This window comes from Solenopsis invicta, chromosome 8, assembly GCF_016802725.1.
Source record: "Solenopsis invicta isolate M01_SB chromosome 8, UNIL_Sinv_3.0, whole genome shotgun sequence".
NCBI lineage: Eukaryota > Metazoa > Arthropoda > Insecta > Hymenoptera > Formicidae > Solenopsis > Solenopsis invicta.
In genome coordinates this window covers 1,100,573-1,127,607 of record NC_052671.1, presented here as the reverse complement: position 1 = coordinate 1,127,607, position 27,035 = coordinate 1,100,573, and the positions used below count along the sequence as shown (strand labels likewise).

The 27,035-nt window shown below is 38.2% G+C and overlaps 1 protein-coding gene across 1 annotated transcript; it reads left to right on the top strand.

Annotated features, from left to right (window-relative positions):
* Nucleotides 1-1,255: 1,255 nt before the first annotated feature.
* LOC105192852 (homeotic protein proboscipedia) lies at nucleotides 1,256-26,684 on the top strand. Its single transcript, XM_011157112.3, has 3 exons — nucleotides 1,256-1,781; nucleotides 23,809-23,951; nucleotides 24,686-26,684. The coding sequence occupies exons 1-3, from the start codon at nucleotides 1,256-1,258 to the stop codon at nucleotides 26,588-26,590; spliced, it is 2,574 nt and encodes an 857-aa protein (XP_011155414.2). The 3' UTR covers nucleotides 26,591-26,684.
* The last annotated feature ends 351 nt before the right edge of the window (nucleotides 26,685-27,035 follow it).

Below are 27,035 nucleotides of genomic sequence, written 5' to 3'. Positions count from 1 at the left end.
GAAAGAGACAGCAGTAACAACAGAGACACCGGGAACACCGGAGAGGCGAAAAAGATCGTGGAAATTTCGGTCCTGGCGACTGGAGACGGCCGTCTCTTTCTACGGGACGTCCTTCGCCTCTCCTGCCGCACCTTCTCGCTCGCAGTGGGTACCTCCACCACACGGACCTCTCGGACCCCCACCTTCCCTCTCGGCTGCTATCTCTACATCCTCTCTCTCTCTACTCCGTCACTTAGCAAGTATACCGCGATCGGTGACTGGCTTGTGGACGTACCCTAGCCCGCTTGCCTGGGTTTCGGCCGATCGGCACGGTGACGGCAGCCGTACGCGGTACGTGCGATTCGACACGGCGTTCTTCGTCGATCGGTCGGACTATCGATCAACCCGTCGTAGGTCGCCGCGGCTACGTGTGACAGTGGTGATCTGTGCTTGGTTGTTGCCACATTGAGATGGCGGTTCTGTAAATCGGATCTCTCGTCTGAGCTATGTCAACCGCGAGTAAGCAGTGTCATGTTCGTAGCGTGGTCCAACGATCTGCTTCCCCTTGATACCAGGTTAAATATCATGAGACAAGTTATTCCAGTTAGTTCGTAGAAGAAGATGAGTAAGGATATACAGTTTACGATGACATACCATAGTGAATACTACAGTGTGTAGTGAATATGTACTAAACAATTGCAATTAACTAATTGTTGATCGATGTTCCACTTGATATAAACCGTAACGCAAGTAAGTAATAAGTGTACTCGAGGAAAAGCAATATTTAAAAAGATCGCTTGAAAGAAAAAAGTAATCAATTTTCAGTTATTAATATAAAAAATGAATAAAGTTTTACAGCATATATGTACTAATAACAATATATAAAAAAAAAACGATAATAGGTGATAGGCTACACAAGCAGATCCATGCTTTTCTTTAGCCTTTTTTAAAGCAAATTTTAGCTTAACGAATTTTCACAATTAATGATAATATGATATTTTAATATAAATACTCAATACATATATGTATGCGTAAATTTTGAAAGTTGAAAATAGACGAAACTTAGTGAGACATTTACCGAGTGAATGAAAGTGCATGGGGAGTTTTTCAAAGTCCATACGTTGCGAAATTACATCAAAAAAGGACATCGGGGAAAAAGGATAACTTGATATTCCATTGTCACATTTTATCAGCAAGTGATTCCCTGATTGCTACATTTGTCATCAAAAGAAACGAACAACGATAACTGCGACTACAAATTAGCGCGTATTGTCCCATGCGTAGCAAGCAACAAACATTGGTACACTCTGAAGAAGATCCGCGCCAATCGCAGTTGTCTAACTCTGGCAATCTGCAGCTCAGCAATCATCTTCAGAATTTGGTCCACGCGAGTAAAGAGCTATCGACTGTGAAGACGAGGCCGACGACACCCGTCCTGGCGAACGACGGAGGGGGCGGCTTCTGGCTGGCCACGGTGGCCGCGGGGGCAAGTACCCCAGCCGGGCTGCCCCCGCACGGAACGCATCACCCAACCATGGATCCGACATGCGGATCCGCCGAAACCGGCTTCATCAACAGTCAGCCCTCCATGGCTGAATTTATGACGGCATTACCGCAATTAGCTGGAGACAGCAACCTGCAACATTCACCGGGAACTGGTGGTTCTATCAGTCCTGGTGCTCATCATCCCGCGTATCATACCATGATGGATCCCCATGGTGTCGCTGACCCCTCGGGTGTCAACGTTCCAGAATATCCTTGGATGAAGGAAAAGAAAACTACTAGGAAAAGTAATCAGCAAGGTAAGTCATCAAAATTGTTTAGTTTTGTAAAGACATAATCGTTAACACAATTGCTAACAAAAGAGAAAATTGTACGAGTATTTGAACTCGAGAAGAATATAAAAAAAGATCTTTGGATAACGATCACTGTAAGAGAGAAAAGTACATTAATTACAATATAATAATTTATTTATCAAAAAATTATTCTGTCAATTGTTTTTTATTATTGTATAATTAATAAAAAAGAATAATTATTAATTATTAATAATCACATAACTAATAGAGATAATTAATAATTTTGAAAATATTTAATCCTTATCAATTCAATTCAAGTATTCATTTTATTTTTATTTGTAAAAGAGAAATAAAAAATAAACTGTTACTATAAACTTAATTAAAAATTATATTAATTTAAAAATCTTAACGAGAATTGAGAAATATACTTGCTGATGCCCATTTCTATTAAAATCAATATTGGACAAATTGTCAACGAAATTTGTCAGCATGGTGACAACGTGAATGTCAATTAACGTGGTCGTTAGGATTCGGCATGCCGTTTACACTGTTAGGAGTCTATTGGCTTCTCGCCGCTACATTGTGGCTCACCGCGGGGTGCCTACTATCCGACGGCTAATAACAATCCCAAGCCTTTCCTTTCCTACTAGGGATGCCGCACATCTGGAATACATAACGTGTCAATACCACAAATTTCTGGACATTTACAAACATTAGAAAGCAAATGATGATGTATTGTTTCGTCGCCTAAAAACACAACATCCAGATGAGAAAAATTTCTCGAAAATAACCAGTTTACTAGTTCTAACAGAACTGCACTTATTAATTCATACAACTCGTCACGCATTCATAATTTGCAATGTACTGTATAATTTAAAATTAATACCTTGTATACCAAAAAAATATACATTCTACGTACTTTATTACTTATTATTGCATTTATTGTGACTTGAAGACTCGATAAAATTCTATGTAATATGAAATAAAAATGTCGCGAATTAACTTCGCTACGTTAAGTCAAAAAGATATTCACAGCACTTGTTTTTCCAACAACTTGTTGGCTACTGCAAAGCTATCATGGACTAACCGATAAATTTGTGGAGTGATTCACGGCACAAATTTATTAGTCCCCGATAGCCTTACATATAATAGCCAACAAGTTGTTCGGAAAACGAGAAAAGGTGTTTGCAAATGATTTTTTCGACTTAACGTAGCGAAATTAATTCGAGAGACTTCCAATAAGTTACTTATACCATTTTTTAATAAATGAAATAATAATAATAACAACAAAATGTAGATTATATTATTTTTATGTACTAATTTTACACGTTGCATCGCTTGATACTTCGCTCGTCATTGAAGCTCATATAATAGTAGCGATACAATCCGAAGGGTTGACTAACTTTATGGGCCACTAGGGTCGCCATTCGGCAACGTCCGGGATCCTACAAACGTCTTGGTCTATTTATCTATCCCCGTTTCTCTCTTTCTCACATCGATCTTGCGTCTACAACGGCGATTTAACGTCGTGCCGACTCCAAAACGTGGTCGGTCCGTCCGCAGGACACGTTGGAAGATTAAGTGTTTGGCACGGAGGTTAACCAGCCGCTGGCCAGGCGGTAACACGCGGAATCATCTGTAAATTGAGCCCAGGACTAGCGGGAGAGAGCGTCGGGACGGCCATAACTCACATGGGGTGCCGCCACCGACGCCTCGTACACGTCGGCTCTTTGCTTTCAACTACCGTGTTATCCCTTATCGCGCGCTGCCTCGGTCATCTCTTTGTGATTTGCGAGCCTATATAATAATCATGCACCTCTTTATAATTAGACTCGCGATGGAAGCATATGAAAATTGCTAAAATTTACTAAAATTTAAATCTAAACATATTTAAATCTAAATTACCTAAATACGTTATTTAAAACGTTATTTACGTCTCATTATATTAAAACATAAGTTATGACAATATTAATAAAAATTTTATACTAAATCTATTATTCAACTTTTGATTGAATTTATGTTATCTTGTTGAAAAGAAATGTTCTTTTTTTTCCGTTTGAATCATGACTAAATTTCCATGAATTATAGCCAACAGAAAGTAAACTCATTATCCCGTTATTACGATTTTAACTGTCAAACCTACATTAATGAATTTCTATCCAAGACGGCGCAGGCGTCACGAGGATGGTGTGTTCTACGAAACCTTAAGTAACATCTCGTCTTTTCGTATGTGTCACCATGCTGCTCGTATTAAATTTCAATCTGTTACATCTACGTGCCCTCCAGCTGAGATGTTTTAGTTCGGGGACGCCGTGGATGGGACGATGAAGGAGAACGTGGTCTGATTAGTTGAGTTATTTGCCAGGAGAAGAGGCGCGACCGACGTTCCATGCTTCGTCGGTAATTCTTGCTGGATACCTTTTCTACAAAAAAGCCACGAATCTACGAGTGTTTTTCCCGACGCCTTGTTCCAGGCGTCTCATCAGTCACGTCGGTGGGTGCCAAAGCAGAGGCGTCAGCCCAGCAGACTCCTCCAAGACGCCGATGTGTCAATTAATCCCTGCATCCCTCGGGATAGGACTAGGCTAGAAGCTGGATTATCATCATCCTCGCGCGCCGCTATCTTCCGTCCTTCGTCTTACACCCTCCTGCGGGACGGCCATTTTCGTGGCCGAACTGCTTCTTACTAAACTACGTTGAGCTACGTTTCCGTCATTAATTAATATAGCGCTGATACTTGATGTCCCTAATAGTCCAGCTTGATGCTCGCAAAATTGTTAAATAAAATTATGATGCACTTTTGAACCCATACGAACGGACGGAGTGAAAATAACGGGGGACGCGTATAAAAGCGGGGATTTTCTAAGAGCCTACGGCGAGACACAAATATCGGTAAGCGGAGTGAAACTGAGGGGGAAGAAGGGCGTAAAGACTCGATAACGAAAGAAGGGTGGAAGGAATTGACTATGCTTGGCGATTCCATGATATAGGTGATTGAGCGAACGGGGCTTTACCCTCCGGGGAGGAGCGCAGTACGAAAAGAACGGAGCATCTAATTTAAAGATTCATTGGCGAGTAAATCCTCGCTGAATTAGAGATAACTCTCCTAGAAAATCCCAGCTACTATGATACTCCACAGCCCACTGTCTTTGCGATTGTTCGTGGAAAGGAAAAGAATCTTGAAACGACGATATTATGGAAACAAATTCAATGTATGATAAAATATGCTAAAAATTATTTTTCCACTGTTTACTGATATAAGACTATAAAATAATCTCGTTATTCTAATTAAAAGTTCTGTCTATAACGTGGCAAATTCTCATAAATAAAAATCATCGTATTATTAACTGCCTTTATAATAAATCACTAATAATGGCAAACAAGTTTTTGCTAAAAGAATACTGAAAGAAACTGCCTCTACTACTTGAATGAATCGACAGATCAAAGACGATGTATATATGCGATGTATATTCACAATACGTAGACATTACAGTCGCTACCATCAAGCAGCGGGGAGTGTTAACAACCGTTACGCGAGATGATTGCAAATATTCGACGCGGAGTCCGTTCAATCTCTCAAGACGAATTATAGAAAGGAAGAAACATATAGTTCTCATACGTTCTCGTACATACAGTTTTCTACCAGCTCCCACGTTGGTGCAAAACATCTGGAGGAATCACGCCGCATAAAATATTCCAGATTATCCCCCAAACCGTCCGAGTACGACGCTTCGCAACTGCAGCAGGGGGTTTCAGTAGCAAGATGCGGGTGGCTCACCCGTTTGCACAGAGCTAAAATAATAAACACGGTATAACAAATTGATAATCTGAAACCCTATAATCGTACGCATGTTTCGACCCGGAATCTGTAGCCCGGCACTAAAAGAAGTTTCCACGCTCGTTGTTACGCCAAATGGAGCGCTATAAAAGCGTGGGGTTCGTACCGTTGTACTTCCTCTCTGTTTCTCTCTTTTTATTTCTCTCTCTTTCTCCTTCTCTGATATTTTTATCTCTCATTCTTAGTAAAATCGCAAATCACGTTATTTTTGTGAAAGTAGTATGCGATGTGATTGTGTAAAAGTATAGAAAGAAATTGGTGCATTATTAATATTCATACATTCGATGAAGGAATAATAAAATTAATCTATCTATTTATGCTAATATTAATAAAACTTTCTTTTTAAGTAGAGAAAATAATATATTGTAAACATACAAAATATGATTGAGAACGTAATGTGACCCAATCGGTGATATTCCACAATGTTCCATAAAGAAAGTGAAACAGCCGCGATTTTCTGCGGCAATAATAATTTTATGCAAATGTTCGAAGGTGAAGCTCTCTAGAATGGCGACGATATTGTCAGATAGACATCTTCCGCCATGCTTTTCGTATCTTTCCCCTTCTAGCAGGGAATAAAAGACGTTGAGGGTTCCTATATCTGTTATTCTACACTCGTAAAAGGAAAGGAGGTGTAAAAATTTGCAAAAATACGATAACATATGTCGGAGGGTCAACCATAAATGATCGTAAAAGTAAACGTACCTTTTTATCATTTAAAAATCTTATTTCTTATTAAATAAGTCGGTGACGTTAAAAACTATACTAATTATTATAATTGTATACATTTACAGTGCGAAAAATTATGCCAACATTTCTTTAATCACAGCATTAATTGAAAGTAAAATTTGCTTTCACTACGTTTCTCTGATCTGTATTTTTTCTAAATAGTTCTCTAACTTGTCTCTTTGCTTTGAATATTATATTATATAAAACTATTCGCTTAAATATTTTTACATGTAAATACGATTATTTGAGCGATATAAACGTTTCTACAATAATAACTAGAATTTCTAGTTTGTCTAAAAATAAAATTTGAAAATTACGTAACGCACAGGCATAACGATATATCTTATGAGATTCGTATTTAAAGAATCTTGACTGCCAGTCTAATAAATTGCCAAACTGTTTATAAACCGTTTAAGCGTTAGCAGGTTTCGCGACAAGATGGAAGTGAGAATCTGAGAGGAACTTGAGACGTAGAAGACGGTTGAGAGATGATGAGAGCTTATGATGGATGAAGAGGTGGACAGGTCACGAATATCACTTGACAATACGAAAAAAAAAATTGTTATCTATTTTATATATTTTTCAATTTTAATATAAGAACTATATTAAAGACTTGGAATAATAAGATAGAAGCAAGATTTTTATGTTTCAACGAGAAACAGTCCAGCCTGATATTTCTTAGGCAATGCAAACAAAACATCTCTACGTGATAGATTATCTAGAGCCGTAACTTTCGCAAACCATTAGATTTCCCTATCGTGAATCCGTAGATCTAGAGATAGGTGACCCGGCCGGGCAGTTACCATATTCTTTTTGTCACTGCATCCCGGAAGATCTCACCCCCGCCCGCGCTTTATATTAAAAATGAACTGTCGCTTCCACTGACGACATGGACGGGTATTTGACTGTACTACCGCTTTTATTTGATAAATCGCGGCGCGACCTCCTCTCTCGGTCATCTGAATTTCTAATGCATTATTTTTCCCGGTCGGAACCATCCGCCTGGCTACGCCGAGTCGCGAGGGTGAATCGCGCCACGCCAGACAGGGATGTCGGGTGGCTGAAAGAGCGATTAAGGATAAAGCAGTGGAAAAGCGAGCGAAGAAATAGCAGGCTGGTCTGAGCGAGCTTGGTAACTCCTGACTTCTGGTTACCACTAACGTTTATCGTAGTTTGAGTATCACGTAATCGTCGAGAGAAAGCTGGATTATTTCGACCGTTTGGTACGCTTCACGTCTGATTAGAGTTTCGCCAACGTAAGGACCTTCTTTTGCTAGAAAAATGGGGATCAACAAGTTCGCAATGATTTTAACGTTTCATAACACGTAATATACTGTCTTCAATGTTACCTGTCATATTTCTCGAAGATTTGCTGCGGTCAACTCGGATTTCACTGTAGACTTTCTAAACGATTAATCAAAACTATAATAAAATTAGAAAAAAGGCATTGGGTATGTTATCAATATGTAATATTGAGTGCAAGGCAAACAAAATTCTAATTCAACAAAATTAGTTATTATTATATTTTAATAATTCTCCGCACACGTATGTATAAAGTAATTTGGAAACTGTTCCATACCTCCTTCTTACCTGTTAACCCCTCTTCTTCCTGGAGTGGATCAACCAAAACCTGTTGCCTGTAATGGGCCTCACAGAGCGATAAAAAGTTTTCAACTCCACAGGAGCAAAAGCCTACATTTCTTCTTCGCCGACAGTTTAGCTTCATAATGCAAAGTCGCGAGTCATTCGGTGATCAAAGTGCCGCTCTCTCTCTCTCTCTTTCTTTCCGTTGGCTGAGTGGGTACGCTTTCAAAAGCTATTCTGACGTTTCTTTGAGTCGCCATCAGACGTAACATCAGGACATTGACACAAGGAAGCACCGTTTTGCAAGACAAGAGACGGTAGGACCACAGCGAGCGAAATGGTATGACATGTCCTTTTGATTCATTTCAACGATGGAGAATTGCATCCTTTGGATGAATAAACTGCGTCTAAATCGTTGGAGAATCAGACTTCAATTTAGAATTTAGCGATTTTAATTTCAGTTTCTTGTCAATCAACGTAAAAGAAACAATTTAACAAATTTCAAGTTTTTTTATCGCAAAAACACAATTGTTGTATCCAAAGAATAGATTAAAAATTCAACGAATTCAGTTGTGAATATTAAGGATTGCATAAAATCTATAAACTGCAGTAGATGTGGTTTGTTCGAAATTCTTTTCTGCTAAATATCGTCGGTCTACGGACCGACTAAATACCGCACTCTAACAGATTTAAAATTAACTTAACGTGGACGTTTACAACGAGTGGACTATAAGTACTTTAAGGTATATTAGTCTCAAGAGCAATGGCGAGATCACCCTATCTTCTTTTCTTTCGCGGAGACAACGCACAGAGGTTACGCTAGGGTGGACACTGTAGGTCTAACGGAAAGAGAGAAAGAGTGTCTGGCGAAGGGGAAATCGTTGGCAGAAGGGACTGAGACTGTCTAGAGTAATTAGCTAGCCAGACCAGGCCAATACCGCGCTGAAAGATTTTCAAGTCCCTGACGTCAACTGAGATCCGTCGCGACGGGAAAATCCTGCTCGAGCCACGCTGTTTATAAAATATTAAGACTCCGATAAAAAGTCATGCCGCATTAAACATCGATAATAATAGAGAAGAAAGAGACAAAAAAATAATAAATTCTATTAGTTCATTGCTTTATAGAACTCGTGTTAAAAATTTTGTACAATTGTGCGAAAGTCTTATACAACGAGTAAGAACTTTGGGTGACCTTCTTTTGTGACACTTTTGAGAAAGATTACTTTCTTCTCGAGAGAGAAGGGGAAACACACGCATCATGATATCGTATACTTTCTTATACAATTCGGTCGATCTAGATATAAGTATAAAAATGTTACATATATATTATACAACGTATTTTTATTATATGGAGAAAAACTCTGCTGTGTAGCAAAATTATCGATTTTGGCGTATTTGGAGTATTAAAGTCGTCTCTGCTTTCAATTATTAAATATTTATTATTTAACATTATAACTCAGTTAACTATTTTTTATCTTTGCATTTTCTACGTATTTTTATTATTAAGTTTATTCGTTTAAGACTAATGCATTTAGCATTATTGAATTAAAAGTCTACGTAATGATAATATAATGTCTCCGTTGTTACAGTTCGAGCGAAATTATTCGAATCAAGATGCGTTGCGATTTCATTTTTCTATTAATAAACGAGCTCTGAATTGAACGTCTCCGCTCGGTTGTTTCTTACGTCTGTATCTACTTCACGGAATGACCGAATAGAATCCTTAGGCATGGCAAAATAATGGAAAGAACAATTCCGGAATTGGATGTTAGTGCTCAGGTTCAATCGATTGTCAGGATGACAGTCCAAGCATGACTCGCGGATTCGTAGGTAGGAAACCTCCCGCGCGAAACTCTGTACACGCTGGACGTGGCTGACCAGCCGGCCGACTGACGGACGGCTGACTGCCTTTCTGATTGATGATCGCTACTGGACTCTCCGCCGCCATGCATACCCTACCAACACATCCTCCTCCGTCCTTCACGGGCATCCACCATCCCCCGAACGTAACGCGAGTGCCAGCCTTCACCCTCTCCGTTCGCTGGACGCGTCGACTCATTCCCAGAATCGCGCCTCTACCCTAATCTTTTTACGCCGCTCGGATAACACCTTGTTCTCGAGCTAACTCACTCTAAAAATGCAAAGTTAAATTGTGGCTCGATTATTAATGCGTGAACAAATGCGTTGTGCTGTTTGAACTATTTGAAGTAGTCGACATACATATCATTTAAATTTGAAAAACGTATAAAATTTATTTAATTATTGTTTAAATATTCATTAGGTAACAAATCGGTGCTATCAATCTTTTGTGCAAAGTAAACAAATGCAATGTTATTATAATCTTCAATTCAGAAGAAAATTATATATATTGTGTATGTCTGTATATGTATATATAAATGCATATATTAAAATTAATGCGTACGTTGTTCTTCGTTGATTGCTTGTACAAAAAGATATTTTCAGATAAAATTGATCAGAGTTGAAACGAAATAGGCTGTGGGAGACAGCAGATGATTTCAAAGTAATGAAAGTGACTAAACAAAATACTATATTTTGGATTCGTTTATCTATCAAACACTATTTTAGTTATCAAATTTAATTATTATCTTAATATGCTAATAATTAATATTTGTTTATAGCCCAATAAAAAAAAATGCACTGTTAAAAATGTCATGAAATTAAATGTATTTTTAAGTTAAACGTTTTAAAGTACATTATATTAAATGTATCTATAACTGAAAAGTATGTGCATAAAATTTAGAGCATTTTTGATAACTTTAAATGTTTTTCAATGTACACCCATGAAAATTGATTCTATCCCTCGGCAAATTTTCCAAACTGAGAAGTCGCTATCTTTCTACATATTTACAGTTCATGATTAACGTAACGACCAATAAGCTCTAGACGTTACATTAATCGTAAACTGTAAGTATGTAGAAAGATAGCGACTTCTCAGTTTGGAAAATTTTCCGAGGGACAGAATTAATGATGCTGGGTGTACCTGCTTGAAATTTGCTTCCGTTACGTTACATTAAATTCTGCTGTCGATTTTTAACAATGTGATAAAAAAGCAATTGGCATATAAAGAAATTATTTTTATTGTTATAAAAAAAAGTGCACTTAAAAATGTCTCTACATAATAAATATAGAGTAATTCACAAATTTACATGTCATGCAATAGTTAAGAAAAAAGTAACAAGTATAAAGAATATTTCTAAGGATACAGGAAATATGTGGTAAGATATGCGTCAAAGCACGCCCGTACTATTTAACTCTTAATCGAGCAGAATTCGCGTATGGATGACCCAACACGACCGACGAAGGAGCAGTTACAAGTGAATGGATCCACCCTCGTACCCCGTAGCGCCCCACCGCCATGTAGCCCATCGCCCACTTCCTTTCATTGGGAGCAATATTTCTTTTCGCGAGTCCCCTCGCAGGGCCTTTATCTAACAAGGAGCAAATCATTTCCCTATTATGTGCTCGCTATCGCACTCTCGCTCTTCCAGACTTCCTCTTCTGGATTCGTTTTACTCGACCGAGTATTCGGGCTCTTTATCCCCTCTTTCTTCTACTTGTCGTTGCGTTTTCCTCGTCGCTATATCTCTTGGAGACCATCCAAACCCTTTCCATTGCGATGCTTTTGCTCTACTAGGTACTTATTTTAGCGCTTCATTTCATATCTTTCTTTATATTGCTTTTGACTCGGATTCGATATTCATATTACTTTTAAAAACAACGTACGTATAATATTCTATTTTTATCTTGACACCTGTGTATTGAAGCAAAGTGCAATTTCTCGATACACTAAAATAGAATAAAGTTCACGTTTGTTGTATTTATATAAAACTTCCTTCATTTCAGCGAACCGAATAAAGGAGCAAAGCTTGAAATTCTACTAATCAATCCTGAAGAGATAACTTTCCGTTCGCGGCATTTCTCCCTCGACTAAAGTTTTCTGTCGATAAAGTTTTCCAAACACACATTCAGTAAAATTCCTTTCTTACAGACCTTTAAATTACGTTACATAATATTGTTTAATATTTTCTTGCAAGCGTGTCTATACGCTTCTTAAATTTATTGTCGAGTAATCATTAATTATTTAGCCATAGACGTTAATGCTTGCGTCAAAAATGTATAATTGCAAGAAACATTTCTTAATTTACAATCTGACGTTTGCGATTTATAGCGATAGAAGTGATTCAATCGTAATGAAGTTCCTACGCGCCCCACAGAAAGTACACGAAGCTTACGGGAGCGAATAGGTCTCAGGATGGTGTTCGAGTCGGACTAAAGGGGTGGCCAGTGGTCGGTTTAAACAATTATCACGAGGGTTGACCGCGTGCACGAGTCGACACGGGTGGTAAATTATTACACGCGGGGTTGCTTAGGACGTACTGGACTCTAAAGCTCCAGAGTTCAGACCACATTAGCATGGCATTATCACTCAAGATCAAAATCTCTTGAAAGTTAATTTGTAATAAAAGAAATGTTATATATATATATGCTACTTTTGAATATATTATATAACATTGAAAGGAGGAAATAAAAATAAAATATAAACTTATATTTTAATAATTGCTGAAAAAGTTACTGAAACTAAAAATTTTGATTTGAGTATCATACAGTATTGTGTATAATTACGACACAAATTTAATGTAAACTCTTTACTATCTCTGTAGGCGAAAATAACAAATTTGATGATCCTCATGGCCAATTTGTGTCAAATACATTATTCGTGTTGAAAATCGATTCCAGGACAAGTACTATCATGTTACTGTTCATCCGCGCTATGTCACTGAATTGCGCTGCATAAGAATCGCACGGGAAGGAGCGCGCTCGTAAATCCAGTCGCGCTAGAGAAGACTCGTGTATCTCCGTTCCTCGGGATGAAGGGTGAGACACGGGGCGAGTGTCCTTTATAGCATTGTTAACAACTAATGTATGCGGCTCGGATCTCGAAAACCCTCCCGCATTTAACATTCTTTAACATTATTATACACATGGCGCCCGTCTGAGTACTCTCCACGTATCCGTCCCTTCTCTCCGTCATCCTTCGTCCCAAGACCGACCCTTCATGCCCTCCGGGGCCGATTTTTGCCAGTTTTATTTAACTGCAACCACACGGAATCCCTTTTCTACCCTTTCATGCTTTTTTTCTTCTTTTCTCGCACCCTTTATATCTTCGAGACGAGACGCTTTCTCTTTCTCTTTAAGATGCCGGGCACGTTTTAGGACTTACGATCAGCGCCGTAATTTCGACGAACAAGTGGCGCTTACTACTTTCTGATGCGACTTTAGGAGCGCAAAACGAGAGACACTTGGAAATAATATATCCTATAAATAATCTAACTGGCGTTATGGACTCTAAAATCTGAATATGGTCAATAACAATTTGAAAAGTTGTTTTGTATTTTGAATAATTTTACTCTAGAATTATCAAATATATATCGATATATTGCGCGTACGTATATCTTGTACATATGAAATCTAGAGGACAAGAGAAAAGTGAATAAAGAAATTGGACCGTTCGCAGTCATGTGTTCTCGTAACATCATTGTTACTGCTCTCGCCGATTAATTAATCGCCATGTTCAGCGGAAATTGATAATTAAAACTGCTTTCGAAACGGTTCTTTTGGCGTTTTGCTGTAAGTCAATCACGTGATTTTGTAATTACCTGAAATGCTGGCGTACGGTATAACGAACGTTCTTAAGAAATTCGTGTAATTAATAACCCGCTCGTCTTATGATAAAACGAAGAAAAAAATCAGAAAAGGAAACCTTGCGGTGCCGCTGGGTCGAGACTAATTAAAGGTAACTCGTGATATTAGTTAATTTATTGCCGGCTGCGTATAAACGTCACTTCCTATTGGCCGCACGAACGGCCTGATGCATGCTTAGAACCAAACTTCTCTTTCGGTAGACGTTTTCCTCGGCTAATTCGAATAATCGGCAAGATTTCTGTTCATTCGTTATGTCAGACGCAATAACTCATAGTAACGCGATTAATGAAGCGTGTTCTGGGCTTTGTTTCGCTTTTATACGCGTGGCAGCCAGGAACTGAATTTCGATGAATTACGTTACGCACTACTTTTACGCATGAAAAATACATACCAGAGAACAATATTTCATTCTACGCATTATGCTTTATAAATTTCCTTTTTCCTTTGATATTTTCACCGCTCACAATCTGATGCATGATGCAATGTAATTATTTTATCTCATATCAGATATATTAATACATTTTTTGCAAGTTTTCAATCTTTTAGTATCATTTCAATAAAACCTGATATTTGATATTACTTGAAGAATAAGGTTTGTTTTTATATATAAAAACAAACCTTATTATTAAGAAAACAATAATGTCGCTGACTAGTAGACGATGGGAAAATATTCACATAAACACACGTATGCGAACTTGGGGAAAGAAAACAACGCGCACAAATTGCTCGTAGATATCGACTATGTTTCTCTTTTCAAACGTGAGTCGACCCAGCTGACAGACGCCTAATTACTGCGATATTGATCCGTCCAAACATCGCGTACGATTCTTCACTCTCTCGAACGCGACTATGCGCGGAACGTCGTCAACGTTAACTGATGTAATAATATCGTGTAATATCTGTATTTGTATATAAAATTAATATTCTTTAAAACTGGATGTTAAATAAATCAAATTAATCAATCTATAAATTATTGACATTACATAATATATAAAATATTAAAATATACACACTATATACATGTCTATGTATGTTGGTGTGTGTATATATTTTACCATTGAATCAATATCACTGTAATTGTCATTTATTTTTATTGAAAATGCAAACTTATTTTTGTCGCAATATATCTAATTATTTTTTAACTAATATTGTGCTTTATTATTTTAAAGTTTTGTGCATAATATTTTGTAAAAAAATAATTAGATCTGAAAAATACTATAGAAAAAATAAAGTTTGCATTACGGTGATATTGATCTAATGGAAGTACATAATTGACGGAAGAGCTTACGTTTTATGTTTCTCTTCAGAACTTCATTCTTAGACACACGTATCATTAAATACTTAAATATGCTTAAAGTATTATTCTATCGTTCATCAGTAAACTGTCCATCTTACATATGTAATAAGTACTTTTCGATAATGTTCATCATGACATTTCAGAAGAAAACACAGAAAAATATAGTATTTATTAAAGCTACACGGTAATACACAATAGTAAAAGAAAAACGTTAAACAATACAAATTAGAACGGAACGTAAACTTCACATGGAATTGCTACGTAACAAGGACATTTTTTCAAAGTGTACGGTGAGAATATCAAGAAGATACAAGATTTACGAAACAGAGGAGTGGGTTGCGAAAGATGAAAGAAGTAGAGGGGCTAGCTCTTATTTTCTCGCGACGGTTTACATGGACGTTGGGGTAAGCCGCGAAGGATTTAAAATTTGTAAAGATTAAAATAAACTTTTTATCCGGCTGCGACTTCTCGGTCCCAGAGGAGGAGGTGAAAGAGGAGGGGTTGGAGACGACGGCAGTAGACAAGAAGCTTGCTCCGGGACAAGAAGCTCAGAAGAGCTCGGAAAAAGACGGTCGTAACGCGAATGGAGGATGTAATGAGAATCTCTCAACTCGAACCATAATTCAAAAAATTGTTGAAGGATTCTACGTTCTGTGCCGCAAATTGTCGTGAAATTAGTTTCGAATTTGTTCCTCAGGGGGCTATAGCACTCGCTGAACGCGATAGAAGTGCTTTAAATATTTATGAGGGCGGAAGTAAAATTATTATTAATATCGATTTTATAACTGTTTGCACACGCACGTATGTACATTGTATATACCTTGATTCAGGATTTTAATATCTTCAAATCCTGGGCTTAGGCCAGGGATCACGTTCACATATGTAATTTGAATTTATTTTTACCCCCAATTTGCCCACGTGGTAAAACCAAAGGAAATTGATCCGAGAAAATCAGGAACCGTTATGTATTTTGATCATCGTTGGATTATTTTAATCACATTAGTGTTCGAACATCGGGGCACACCGACAACTCGTTACGAAAAGGTGCGCTCACAAAATCAATCTCGCGTCTAATGGAAAGATGGCTTTTCATCCCCCCTGGAGACCACTCCCGTTTCACACACAGAGCGCCCCGTACTTTAAGTATCACTGCTACTTTTCGATCGCGTATTTTCTTTATAATATTATAGATTTTTTATGTAATTTTTTTGTTAAGTATATTGTTTTAAAAGTTGTACTTGGCATATAATTAAGCATTTTTTTTACAGATGAGATATTTAGCGCAAACATTGTTTTTAATTTCTTCTTAAATTTTAGAATTTTTATTCAAAATATTTAAAATATCATCATAATATTCTACAAATTACGCATTAAACATTGATATTCAATCCGCTAAAAAAAAATAATGAAGATGTATGCGCTGGAAATTAACTTCTTATGTTACATAAGTCATTATTTAAATTGCTTGAGAATGTTTCGCCGGTAATTATAGAGAAAAAAAAACATGTAAAACGACAAAATACTAGACGCAAGCGTATACAATACAAAAATATGTATGCAATAATCACAGAATTAATTTCAATTGCAAATTATAAAGCAAAACTAATTAACTTGTATTAGGTAGTTTTAATCAGAAATGATTAGTCGAACCGACCTCGATTCAATGTCGACGAATGGTCAATATCTAATATTATTTGTTATTATTCGACCTCATCATAATTGTTTTTTTTTGTTACTTGAACAATTTTAAACATTTTTATGATTTTTATTGTCTTTTGGCTAAGTCTGTATCAAATACATAATATATACATATGTATTGTGTTTTGCATTGATTTAATAGAATTGAATCCGTAAAACAATTTCTTATAAAAAGAAGTCTTATAAAAATATTCGCGATTGTTTAATTAATGTAAAAATAATTATGACGTCTTTATAAAAAAACTCACCTAACTTGGCAGTCCAAAATGACACTCAAATTGAGTGTTAACTCTTGGAGATTTATTTGGAAGTTAACACTCAATTTGAATGTCATTTCGGACCTCCAACGCCTAGTTAGGTATATTTTTTTATAATAGTGAAATAGAAGATAATAAAAATATCAAATAGTTTCCGACATCGATCATTCATCGACGCATTGACATCGAATCGACATCGATTCAATTAATTATCAACTATTCAAATCATTTCTATCTGGACATGTATACCTAATCGCGTGACTATTTGTGTATAGGTAATAAGCATGCTAAGCAGAGATTTTTTGAAAACAAAATTTCTTCACGTATAATAATTTCCAATCATAATTCTTTGCAAAATAAATATTTTATGAAATTGTCATAATTGTCATAAATAATGTTGGCATGCACTCAACTATGTAATCAGCAATATTGCGATCGACATCAAGTTCCAAGAACTGGCTAACTCCAAGTGGTTATCACGAAGTCTCGTGAGTCTTTATTATGAAATAACAGCTAATGCTATCACATGGTGAACCCAAAGATATCATTAATCAAAGATCGTATCCCTCCAATTATGACTCATGCTACCGCAAGTTTTACGAACATCAATTTTTGAATGAGCCAGAGCAGGCTTGCTCTTTTAGGTATATATATATATATATATAATCTTTTATCGCGGATCAACATGAGAGAGGCGAAACTGCGCGTTCACCAGCCGTGCACGAAGAAGTCGAATGTACCTCGTCGCACCACCCCAATGATTGCAGGTTGCATCGGCAACGCCTTCTGACGTACCCAGCCAGTCTGAACCACGCATATGTACGTCTTGCCTTTCTTTCACCGCGGGAGAGATCCCTGCGTCCAATTTTCTTGCACGAAGGGCCACTCGCCGTCGCGCCCACCATAATCACAGGTTGGCGAACCTGTGCACGTCCAACATGGCCGCCACGGTGGTTGATGCGGAGCACCAACGTTGCCGTGTCTTCGGCAGCAGCACCAAGCTAGCGCACGGCGACGGCTCGCGATGTTGCCAACAACTTTTTTCGAACACGCAAATCTTCCCGTGCCGCTTTTATATCTTTTTCCTACCATCACCGTTCTTCCGTTCTTGTATTTCTATCCTTTTTCATGCTTCCTTTCCCCCATCCCCCCTCGCTTCTTCTTCTTTTTGTCTGTTCTACATGCCAGCTAGCTCGGCGACTGCTCTCTTTTTCCGTCATTACAACAAGATAACTATATAAAAAGTTATGCTAATATCTGAAGTGCTATTATGCCAGACAAGAATCAAGTCGGAAAGATGTGGACACACAATCATGAATCAAAACGAACAAAGGTCTCGTGATAAATAAGTATGATTATATTGTTCTTGAGAATTTATGCTAAATTATGATGAGAGGAGCAATTGAAAACCAACTATTTGATATTATTTGGAAGGGACATAATCCAAAATATATTCAGAATATATTACGTATTAGAATGTAAATAACTATTTTCGAAAATGAATTACAAGGAATTACATAGGAGAATTACTGAAGGTACAGACTTTCTTCTTTCAACGATTTGTGCATGCAATCTATTATCAGCTCAATATTTCAATCACCGTCACGCAAGTAAATAAAAGCTTGAAATTCAAGTAGCAATAATTCAAATCGAATGGTACCGATTAGTATCAATGTTCTAAATCGTCGCGTAATAGTACAATGCTAGAATCAATTCCCCTGGACAAGAGCCCTATCAGCAAGCGAGGTAGCCACTTGAACGTAGCGATGGGGTTCCAGCTGAACTGGAACAGGAAGGTACGAAATATTTTGCGGCCGTGGTCGGTGGTCGGCCGCAGTTCTTGTTTTGCTCACTGTTAATTGATTATAGCTCGTATCCAACGCAGAGGCCGCAACCCCCGACAGCCCACCAAAACCAAAGCAGCCGAGAGCCCTTCCTGCCAGCCATTCCACTTGGACTCCCTTCATTCTGTTCCCGTGCGTTTAGTTTTGTTCGTTGCCCCTCACCCATGGCTATCCTACGTCTTGGTGTAAATCTGTAATGAGCCACAGTTTATGCCGATTCCACCTTCCAGTCTTCCCTCGCTTATCCGCCACAAATTACCCAATGACGCATTAAATACCTACTTTATTCCTACGCGATGAATAATTCCTCCATTGCTTTAAATAAGCACAGAACATTATAATATAAATTTTCATTAATACCGCTTTCAATGTCGATTTCATTTAAAAATACAAAATACAGGAATTGGAAACTGATTTTTTAATTTGTAAGCATTTCTAAAGACTAATGTAAAATGTAAATTTTATTGGAATTTTACGTAAACCTTATTTAATTTTTTTTATTTACATAGATATTAGTCAAAAAATTTTATTTCAGCATTATTTTAATATATTTTGTACATATTTTGAAGGAATTGTTTCACTACTGTAAAATTGTGCAACTGTCCAAAATTAATATTTTATTTAATAAGATGTTATAACGCTACGGTATTTTAAAGCAGATCATTCAGATCTCAGAATCCAAATTCGCAGTGTTCGGCGAGTTTAAAACGCCTGAAGGCATCCGAAACGATCAAAAAGTTATCGATCACGGTAACCTTCCACACTGACCGCCGTCTACCTGTTTCGAACACGTCAAAGCACGGACATGGAGCCGGCTGTCTTCTCGTTTGTTTCAAATTCTCGTCACTCATTTTTCATACGTTTACACTGCCGACGCCGCCGCCGCCGCCGCCGCCGCCGTCGCGCCGCCGCAGGTTCCTCTCGATACTGAAAGAACGAGAGAAAGACAGAAAGAACGAGGGAGAAGAGAGATGAGAGAAAGAGAGAAAAGATGGGGAAGAGGAAAGAGAGGAAGAGAAGTTGAGAACGGAACGAAGAGGGGTAATCGTTCTCTTCTCCGCGCTGTTCGAAATAGTGGTTCTTTCCGCCCTTTGTTCTTCCTTGCAAGTTTTCTTCCTTCAGGCGCGGGGGGGAAACAAAAGACAAATTACAGAGACGCCCGTCATGTGACCCTTCCCACCTGTCTATAAACGACTTGGTCCAGTCTAGAGAAAACGAGAGCACGCCGAAGGCGGACGCAGAAGGGAAATCCGTGATCCGGACGACTCGGTCGCATGTGTAAACTACTTCTCGATTGAACATTTACTTTTTCCTTTCACCTTTGATGATCGTATTCCGTTGAGACGCATTTCTTTATTGCTCGTTATGCTTTATAGCAACGAGAATGTACACGAGTTGATCATAAGTGCAATGGAATAATGCAAAAATTAGATAAGAAGGAAATGGAGTCCATGAGAATTTTACCAGCTGTTCGTAAACATTCTGGCATAGTAAAGACGAAAGAATAGGAGGAGACACGAGCGAGTGGAGAACGAAACTGAACAATGGCTTGCGTGTGGATCTTTCGCTCTCCCATTCCTATTTTTCATAATTACTGTTTTATTCGACAAAAGTATCCACAAATAAAAGCTTTAGAAGTCAGCATATTTCATAAGACAAACGGTATCGATAGTTATTTCATTAAATTTTTTTTAAAATAAATTTGAAAGAAAAAAGAAACGCGTCGAGCTAAAAATATTATCTTAGATCTTATGTACTAAAATGAAAATAATATAAATATATAGAAAATGATCTCAAATAATGTTCAATCTTTGTAAACAAATGAAATTTGTTCTCGAATAAGAAATTTGAAATTATACAGAAAATCAGTACAAAGACGTAAAAATAATAAATACAATCTCAATAAGATGCTTACTTTTAATAAATTATCACGTTTTAATTTGCGCATTCTATCACAGATTATTATTAAATAACTATTACTCGTACAAATAAATAAATAAAGCATTTAATATATCGATTTAAACGTTGTTTAATAAACTTGCAATAAGAGTAATACATGTTTTTAAAAAAGTGATAGAAGAAGATGGCATAACTTTCAAAGTTGTGTTTCATCAAAAGGTTACATTTTAAAGTGTAAACTCGTACCGACGTCCTCGTACTGATGAGAATGCGCGAAGCGACGGCTGTCAGCTTTGTCACGAACATCAGCATCTGTTCCATCGACGATTGACGAACTATTAAATTATAACAAACTTGTTATTTTAATATTATTTTGCTCATTTCTGTTTTGAATTCTTCATTATTTCGTTATTTTTTTCATTAAAATACAGATATAGTCAATACTGATAGTGTCAATTATAAAATAATTATAAAATAAAATTGTGAATAAATTATAGAAACAAATGATTTATTAATTATTTATTATTATTTGCACTTATTCTGTAATATTTAGAAATAGCTAGTATTTTGTAGTATTGTACAAAATTATTTTAATATTATATTTAGATTTTTGATACTGAATTATTTTAATCTACATTTTCAAAACAATCACAAGATTAATTTTCAAATATTTAAAAAAACATTACTTTGTAAATATTAATCCAAAATAAATGTACGTTAACAATCAATATTAATAATAATATTAATATTTATTTACGGAAATATTATTTTAATAGTGTACATGTTTTAACACAATTTGCATATTAAAAATCTCGAAAATTTTTTTGTAAAATATTTGTATGGTAGTAGTCTCAACCGGATGAACCCATAGACGAAGCTAACAGCATGATATACGAAAATACGAACTCTATTTTCGTGCTCTATCATTCTCACCTCACACACGATCCTGTCAGGTCGCGCTCTTCATTTTGACTACGCCTTGACAGTTCGTCATCCTCTACATCGTCTCGCAAGAACGAGAAGCTTGCTAGCAACGCCGACATTTTCGTCCAGAAAAAGTCGTTACCGTTACAAAGCAGTAACGCCTGTCACTAATTTGGATTAGCAAGGAGTGGTGTGACATGATACCGTTCTTTCATTATTTTACTCACAAACATCATACTAACAATAATATTTGATTATTGTCAACAAGATATCTGATATATGACTATAAAATCCATCTTTTAATAATACTTAATAATTTAAAGATTTATTTATGTTTATTAATAACTAAATATAGAATGCAAATTATGTTTTGTAACAATTAAAAATATCGTAACTATTTAGACACGCCCTCAAAAGAGTCATTCGTTCTATATATTTTTATTTGGTAAACAATTTAATTTATTATATCGGGTAATTGCCATCAAAATATTGCTCCGCATTCATCGTCGGATTGAATTAAACTCCTGGAACGATTGAACAGATACAGGGCGTGGAGTGGAGTTTGATCGACAGTTTCGTCCAACCAATCGCAAGACCGAAATGCTGATGAGGCCCACGTCAATCATGCGATACTTTCATCTCGCCACCATCGCCCTCACCCTATGGAAACTCCACGTGCAGGATTTGCTAGGTTCAAAGCTTACTACATCTTCAGTCTACACCCCTCTCCCTCATCCCTGAGTGTCTCTTCTCTTTTCTATTCTTCCTCTCCCTTTCTGACGGTCTCTATCACGTACCCTCACCGACCTATTCCAGTCGCTATACCTTCCTCTTTTTACCTTGCGTCCTCTCTATGCCTCCTCTTTCCTTCTGTCTTGTTCGATTATTCTCTTTCTCTTTCTTCTTTAACCCCTGACGACTCATCCTACTGTCGAACCACCCCTCAGCCACCCTACATCCGCTCGCACGCTATGGGGTAGTTTAGCATCTCGGCCCTACGAAACGAACCATCCTCCCTCCCTCGCTGCCCCCTTCGCTCCAAACTGCGTCACGCCGTATCGGTTTTTTTCTTCTCTCATGATACGGCGACGCATAAAAAAGTATAACACCCCTGCTCTTGATAAAAAAAGACCTTGACATCCAGGTGGTCAGTGACCGATAGAATAAAATATTGGCATGAAATATTTCTCTCTCTCTCTCTCTCTCTCTCTCTCTCTCTCTCTCTCTGTTAATGTCCGCCAACGTGTCTCTTACGCTAAACGATAGCTAAAAATCTTAATTAAGTATTCAGAAAATAATGTATTGGAAAAAGTTTTTCTGCACATTTGTGGCAAAATATATACATTGTTTCTAGAGAATTTGCCAAGACACATCTTACTAAACAACGCAAGCTCGCGGCGAGCCATCAAGTTTGATTGAAATATTACTCCTCGGGGCGTGCAGCGAATTCTGTAATTACGATAGGCGGCTATTAATAATTGTTTACCGCAGTTGGGTGGAAATTACTCTTACGCCACATGCCTCGACAAAGTACCGTGAGATACTTGGCCGCTACTTTCTAGATCAAATCTGCCCTCGAATAAGCCGCGATATGCTTCCTTACACCGTCCTTCCTCTCATGTTTTCACGTCCTCTCGATCCTGTGTAGCATTCCTCTTGTTATCGTGGAACAAGTTTCTTATCCGATAACAATTAGGAGGTGTTTCGCATCGACACGGAATAGTGCTGATGGGAAACTTGCCCAAAAGTTTCTAAGGAGCCCAGTAACTCGCCGGAACAACACCAGAATGGTCCTTTTCGCCGCGCGAGAATCTTCGCTTATGCATTGTTAAGGATGTCGTGTCGCATCCCTCCCTCCTCTCTCCCTATATCTCTCTTCCTCTCCATAGTCTAGGTTGCTTAAATGATCATTAATTAGGATACCATTTACTTCCTATAACAGACAAAAAGAGATCACTGCGGTAAGGACAAAGCGAGTATCGAAGCGCGAAAACTTCAACGTGCTGCAAGGAATATAATTGAATATTAAAACGAATTATTTATACAACAGATTTTTTAAATAAAAGTATTTATAGTATTCATGAAATACACCTAATACTCTGTACCTAATACCTTACCTTAAAAATGAAAATAAATTAGCGCAGATAACTGAACTGATATCAATCTATCATTATGTTATTTTGAATTTATTATAATTACATCGAAAAAAATTGAAGAAGAGTGGATTCTTGTTTTACAGAGAACGGTCTACCTAGAAGATTACGAACAGCTTATACAAATACTCAACTTCTCGAACTAGAAAAAGAGTTTCATTTCAACAAATATCTTTGTCGACCGCGAAGGATAGAGATCGCAGCTTCATTGGATCTTACAGAAAGACAGGTAACAACTTAAAAATCAAGTAATGATATAAAAATCATTTATTAGAGTAGACAGAGGCAAATCGGATCATTATAAGTTTTCAGACAGTTATTATTAGTTTTTTTATTTCAAACAAGTTTTATCATAGTTATTTCCGCGCGCTTTCTCTGTGGTGAAAACAATTGACAACAATTTTGTATTGAGTGTGATTCCATGTCCATCAGTCGATGATACAAGCTCAGAGATCGTGAATGCTCAAAAAAATTTTCTCTCTTATATAAAATCACGATCTCAATTTTGTGAATTTTTATAACAAAAAGGCTTAATAGGGTCTTTCGAAGAGTTTATTCTTTTATTTTTATTTTTTTTTTAACTGGTGATCCGCTTCGCCTCCAATGTTGGAACAAATCGGACAATTTCCTTTTCTCGATTTTTTTCGTTGTTGATAAGAATTACTACGTTTATATATTATTTTATTATATAAAAGTTATGTCAAAGATGTAAAAGATAAATAATTTATAATAAAACTTAATAACAAAATTAGTTTTTTATTACTTTTGCCTCAGATGTCTATTACTTCCATTTTTAATGTGTTATATTAATTTCAAAATTTTTTGGATCATTTTTTATATTGGTTTATTAAAATCTTACAAAATGTATTTTTCTTTTATTTATCGTTGATGTATCGTACGCATTGTGTATATTTAATAATTGAAATATAAATAACTATATAAATTTGGCTATCTTTCTCTTAGGTGAAAGTTTGGTTTCAAAATCGACGAATGAAACACAAGCGGCAAACGCTTAGCAAGGAAGACGGCGACGAAAAGGATGGTTCCACTTCGGACGGTATGGAAAAGACCAAAAGTGACAAAATGTTATCAGCTGATAACGACGAGAAGAAAAGCTGTCATAACTGTGATATTTCGGGCGTAGGCGATGTCGGAAGCACACTCACCGGTGACGTTACCGATTTGGGGTCTTCCGGTCGAAGAAACAGCAACAACAATAATACACCTGGTGCAACCAACAACAATAACAACAACAACAGTAACGCCGGCTTCAACACGAACAGCAATGGTGCCAGCAGCGTTGGAAGTACCAACAGTGTATCCAGCTCGTTCGAGAAGATGATAGTGGACGACGATTCGAGGTCGCAAGATGGAAGTGAAGTGACGTCGCCAAGCGTGACGAAAAAATTGTCGAGCGAAGTGAGAGTGAAGGTTGAAAGTGGGCACAAGAGTCCAAATACAGCGAAACAACAACAGATCTCGGTAAGCAAGAAATCACCATCGGCCAACACGAAGGACATGTGTTCGGTGAACAGCAACGGAGTGCTGTTAGCCATGCCGGACTCGACGGTCAGCACGCCAGTTCTGCCGGGACAGAATTCTACGAGGAGTCTGACGCCATCCTCAACGCCCGGTACTCCCGTTTCCGTCCAGCTTCAGCAAGGCAGCCCTCTCGGTATTCAGCAAGCGGCTCACACGGCTTACATGCAGAGACCGCGAAGCTCACCGTCCTCGACGACTTCGTTGCCAGGGCCGATGTTACACCCGGCCTCTACGAATCCGGGAACGATGTCGCCGCACGGTGGCCGAAACATCTCCAACAGTCAGCAAGCACACTTTCAACAGCAGGGCGTGTATCAGCCCACGCCGGCCATCGATTATCGAAACGGCGTGCCCGCTAATAGACAGAGTATACCTACGGCGTCGCAACAATCCCAGTCGCAGCAGAGTTACTGCACCAGAGATACGTATCAACAACCAAGAATCTCTTATTCGAGCGAGGTGAATTCTCTGTACGTGAGACAGAATCAGACGGTGGGCTCGAGAGTGACGCATCACGTTAGAGCGACGGGCACAGCGTCGAGATCGATGTACGGTGCCAACATGCAGTTCCATCAGCAAGCGCAGTTGCAGTACGGTAGTACCGGAGAGTACAACGGATATCCTCAGGCCGGGCCACCTTATCACGCTTATCACAGAAGTATGCAAGGTAGCAACGCGTACAATTCCGGCCAGGGATACTCGGCAACGCAGAACGAGCAAAGCACCGACGGCTACATGACGCCTGGAAATTACGGTTACTCGACCGGCGGCAATTATCATGGAGCGGGTGAAAATCTGGCGACACACGGGCACGCCGCCGTATCCGCGCAAACCGGGCAGCATTATTTCAACGACATCCAGCAGCAGCAACAACATCCGCAGCAACATACCGCCGAGGGCTATGTCACTCATCAGCCACCGATGCATCCAAGTTCCGGCGACTACCGACCAGGAAACAAGTGTCACCCGGGCGCGTATTACGAGCAGGCCGCCGCCGGTCAACTGCACGTTCATCAGGGCGGCGAGGCTTCCAGTATCCCAAACAGTTACGTATCATCGCCAGATCCGTTTCCGGCGCCTGGCATGACGACAACCGCGACGGCGATCGCAGCTGCCACCGCGGCGGTTATCACGCCACCCGGAAGTGCCGGCCAGACTGACGGTAACAACGAGTCCTACAGCAATTATGGCAATTTCTATGGTGAGCCAGTGCACACCGCCACGGCGCCACCACCATCCGCCGACAATAGCAACAGCTCGTCCGACTTCAACTTCCTCAGCAATCTGGCGAACGACTTTGCGCCCGAATATTATCAGCTCAGCTGAGTCCACGAGACCGAGAATTCTTGCCAGCTGGACTGGGGCGATGAGCAATGTCTACTCAACGCTTTATACTGAAGCTGACGTCGCCGCGTGCTCACCGCCTTGCTCACCGCCTAATAAGAATCTACGTGATTTGTATATACTTTCAGTATTCGTGATTTAATTCTGCGTGTAAATGGAAATCGTGTAAAAATAAAACGGACTCGAATTAGAAATTTAACGGTGCGTGTGTCTATATAAATCTATGCCATCCGACCTAGGTTGTCGAACGTTTTTTTCAGTTCAAAGTGACTTTTTCCGAATTGTGTCGAAATTATTTTTAAGACTGGCTGCATTAATCAACGAGGACTGATTTACAGGATGACTGTAATAAAATCTCAAATGTTTAAATTGATTTCAACAATTGCAAGCATATTTTAACTATAATCGGGATTATCAGAAAAATTAT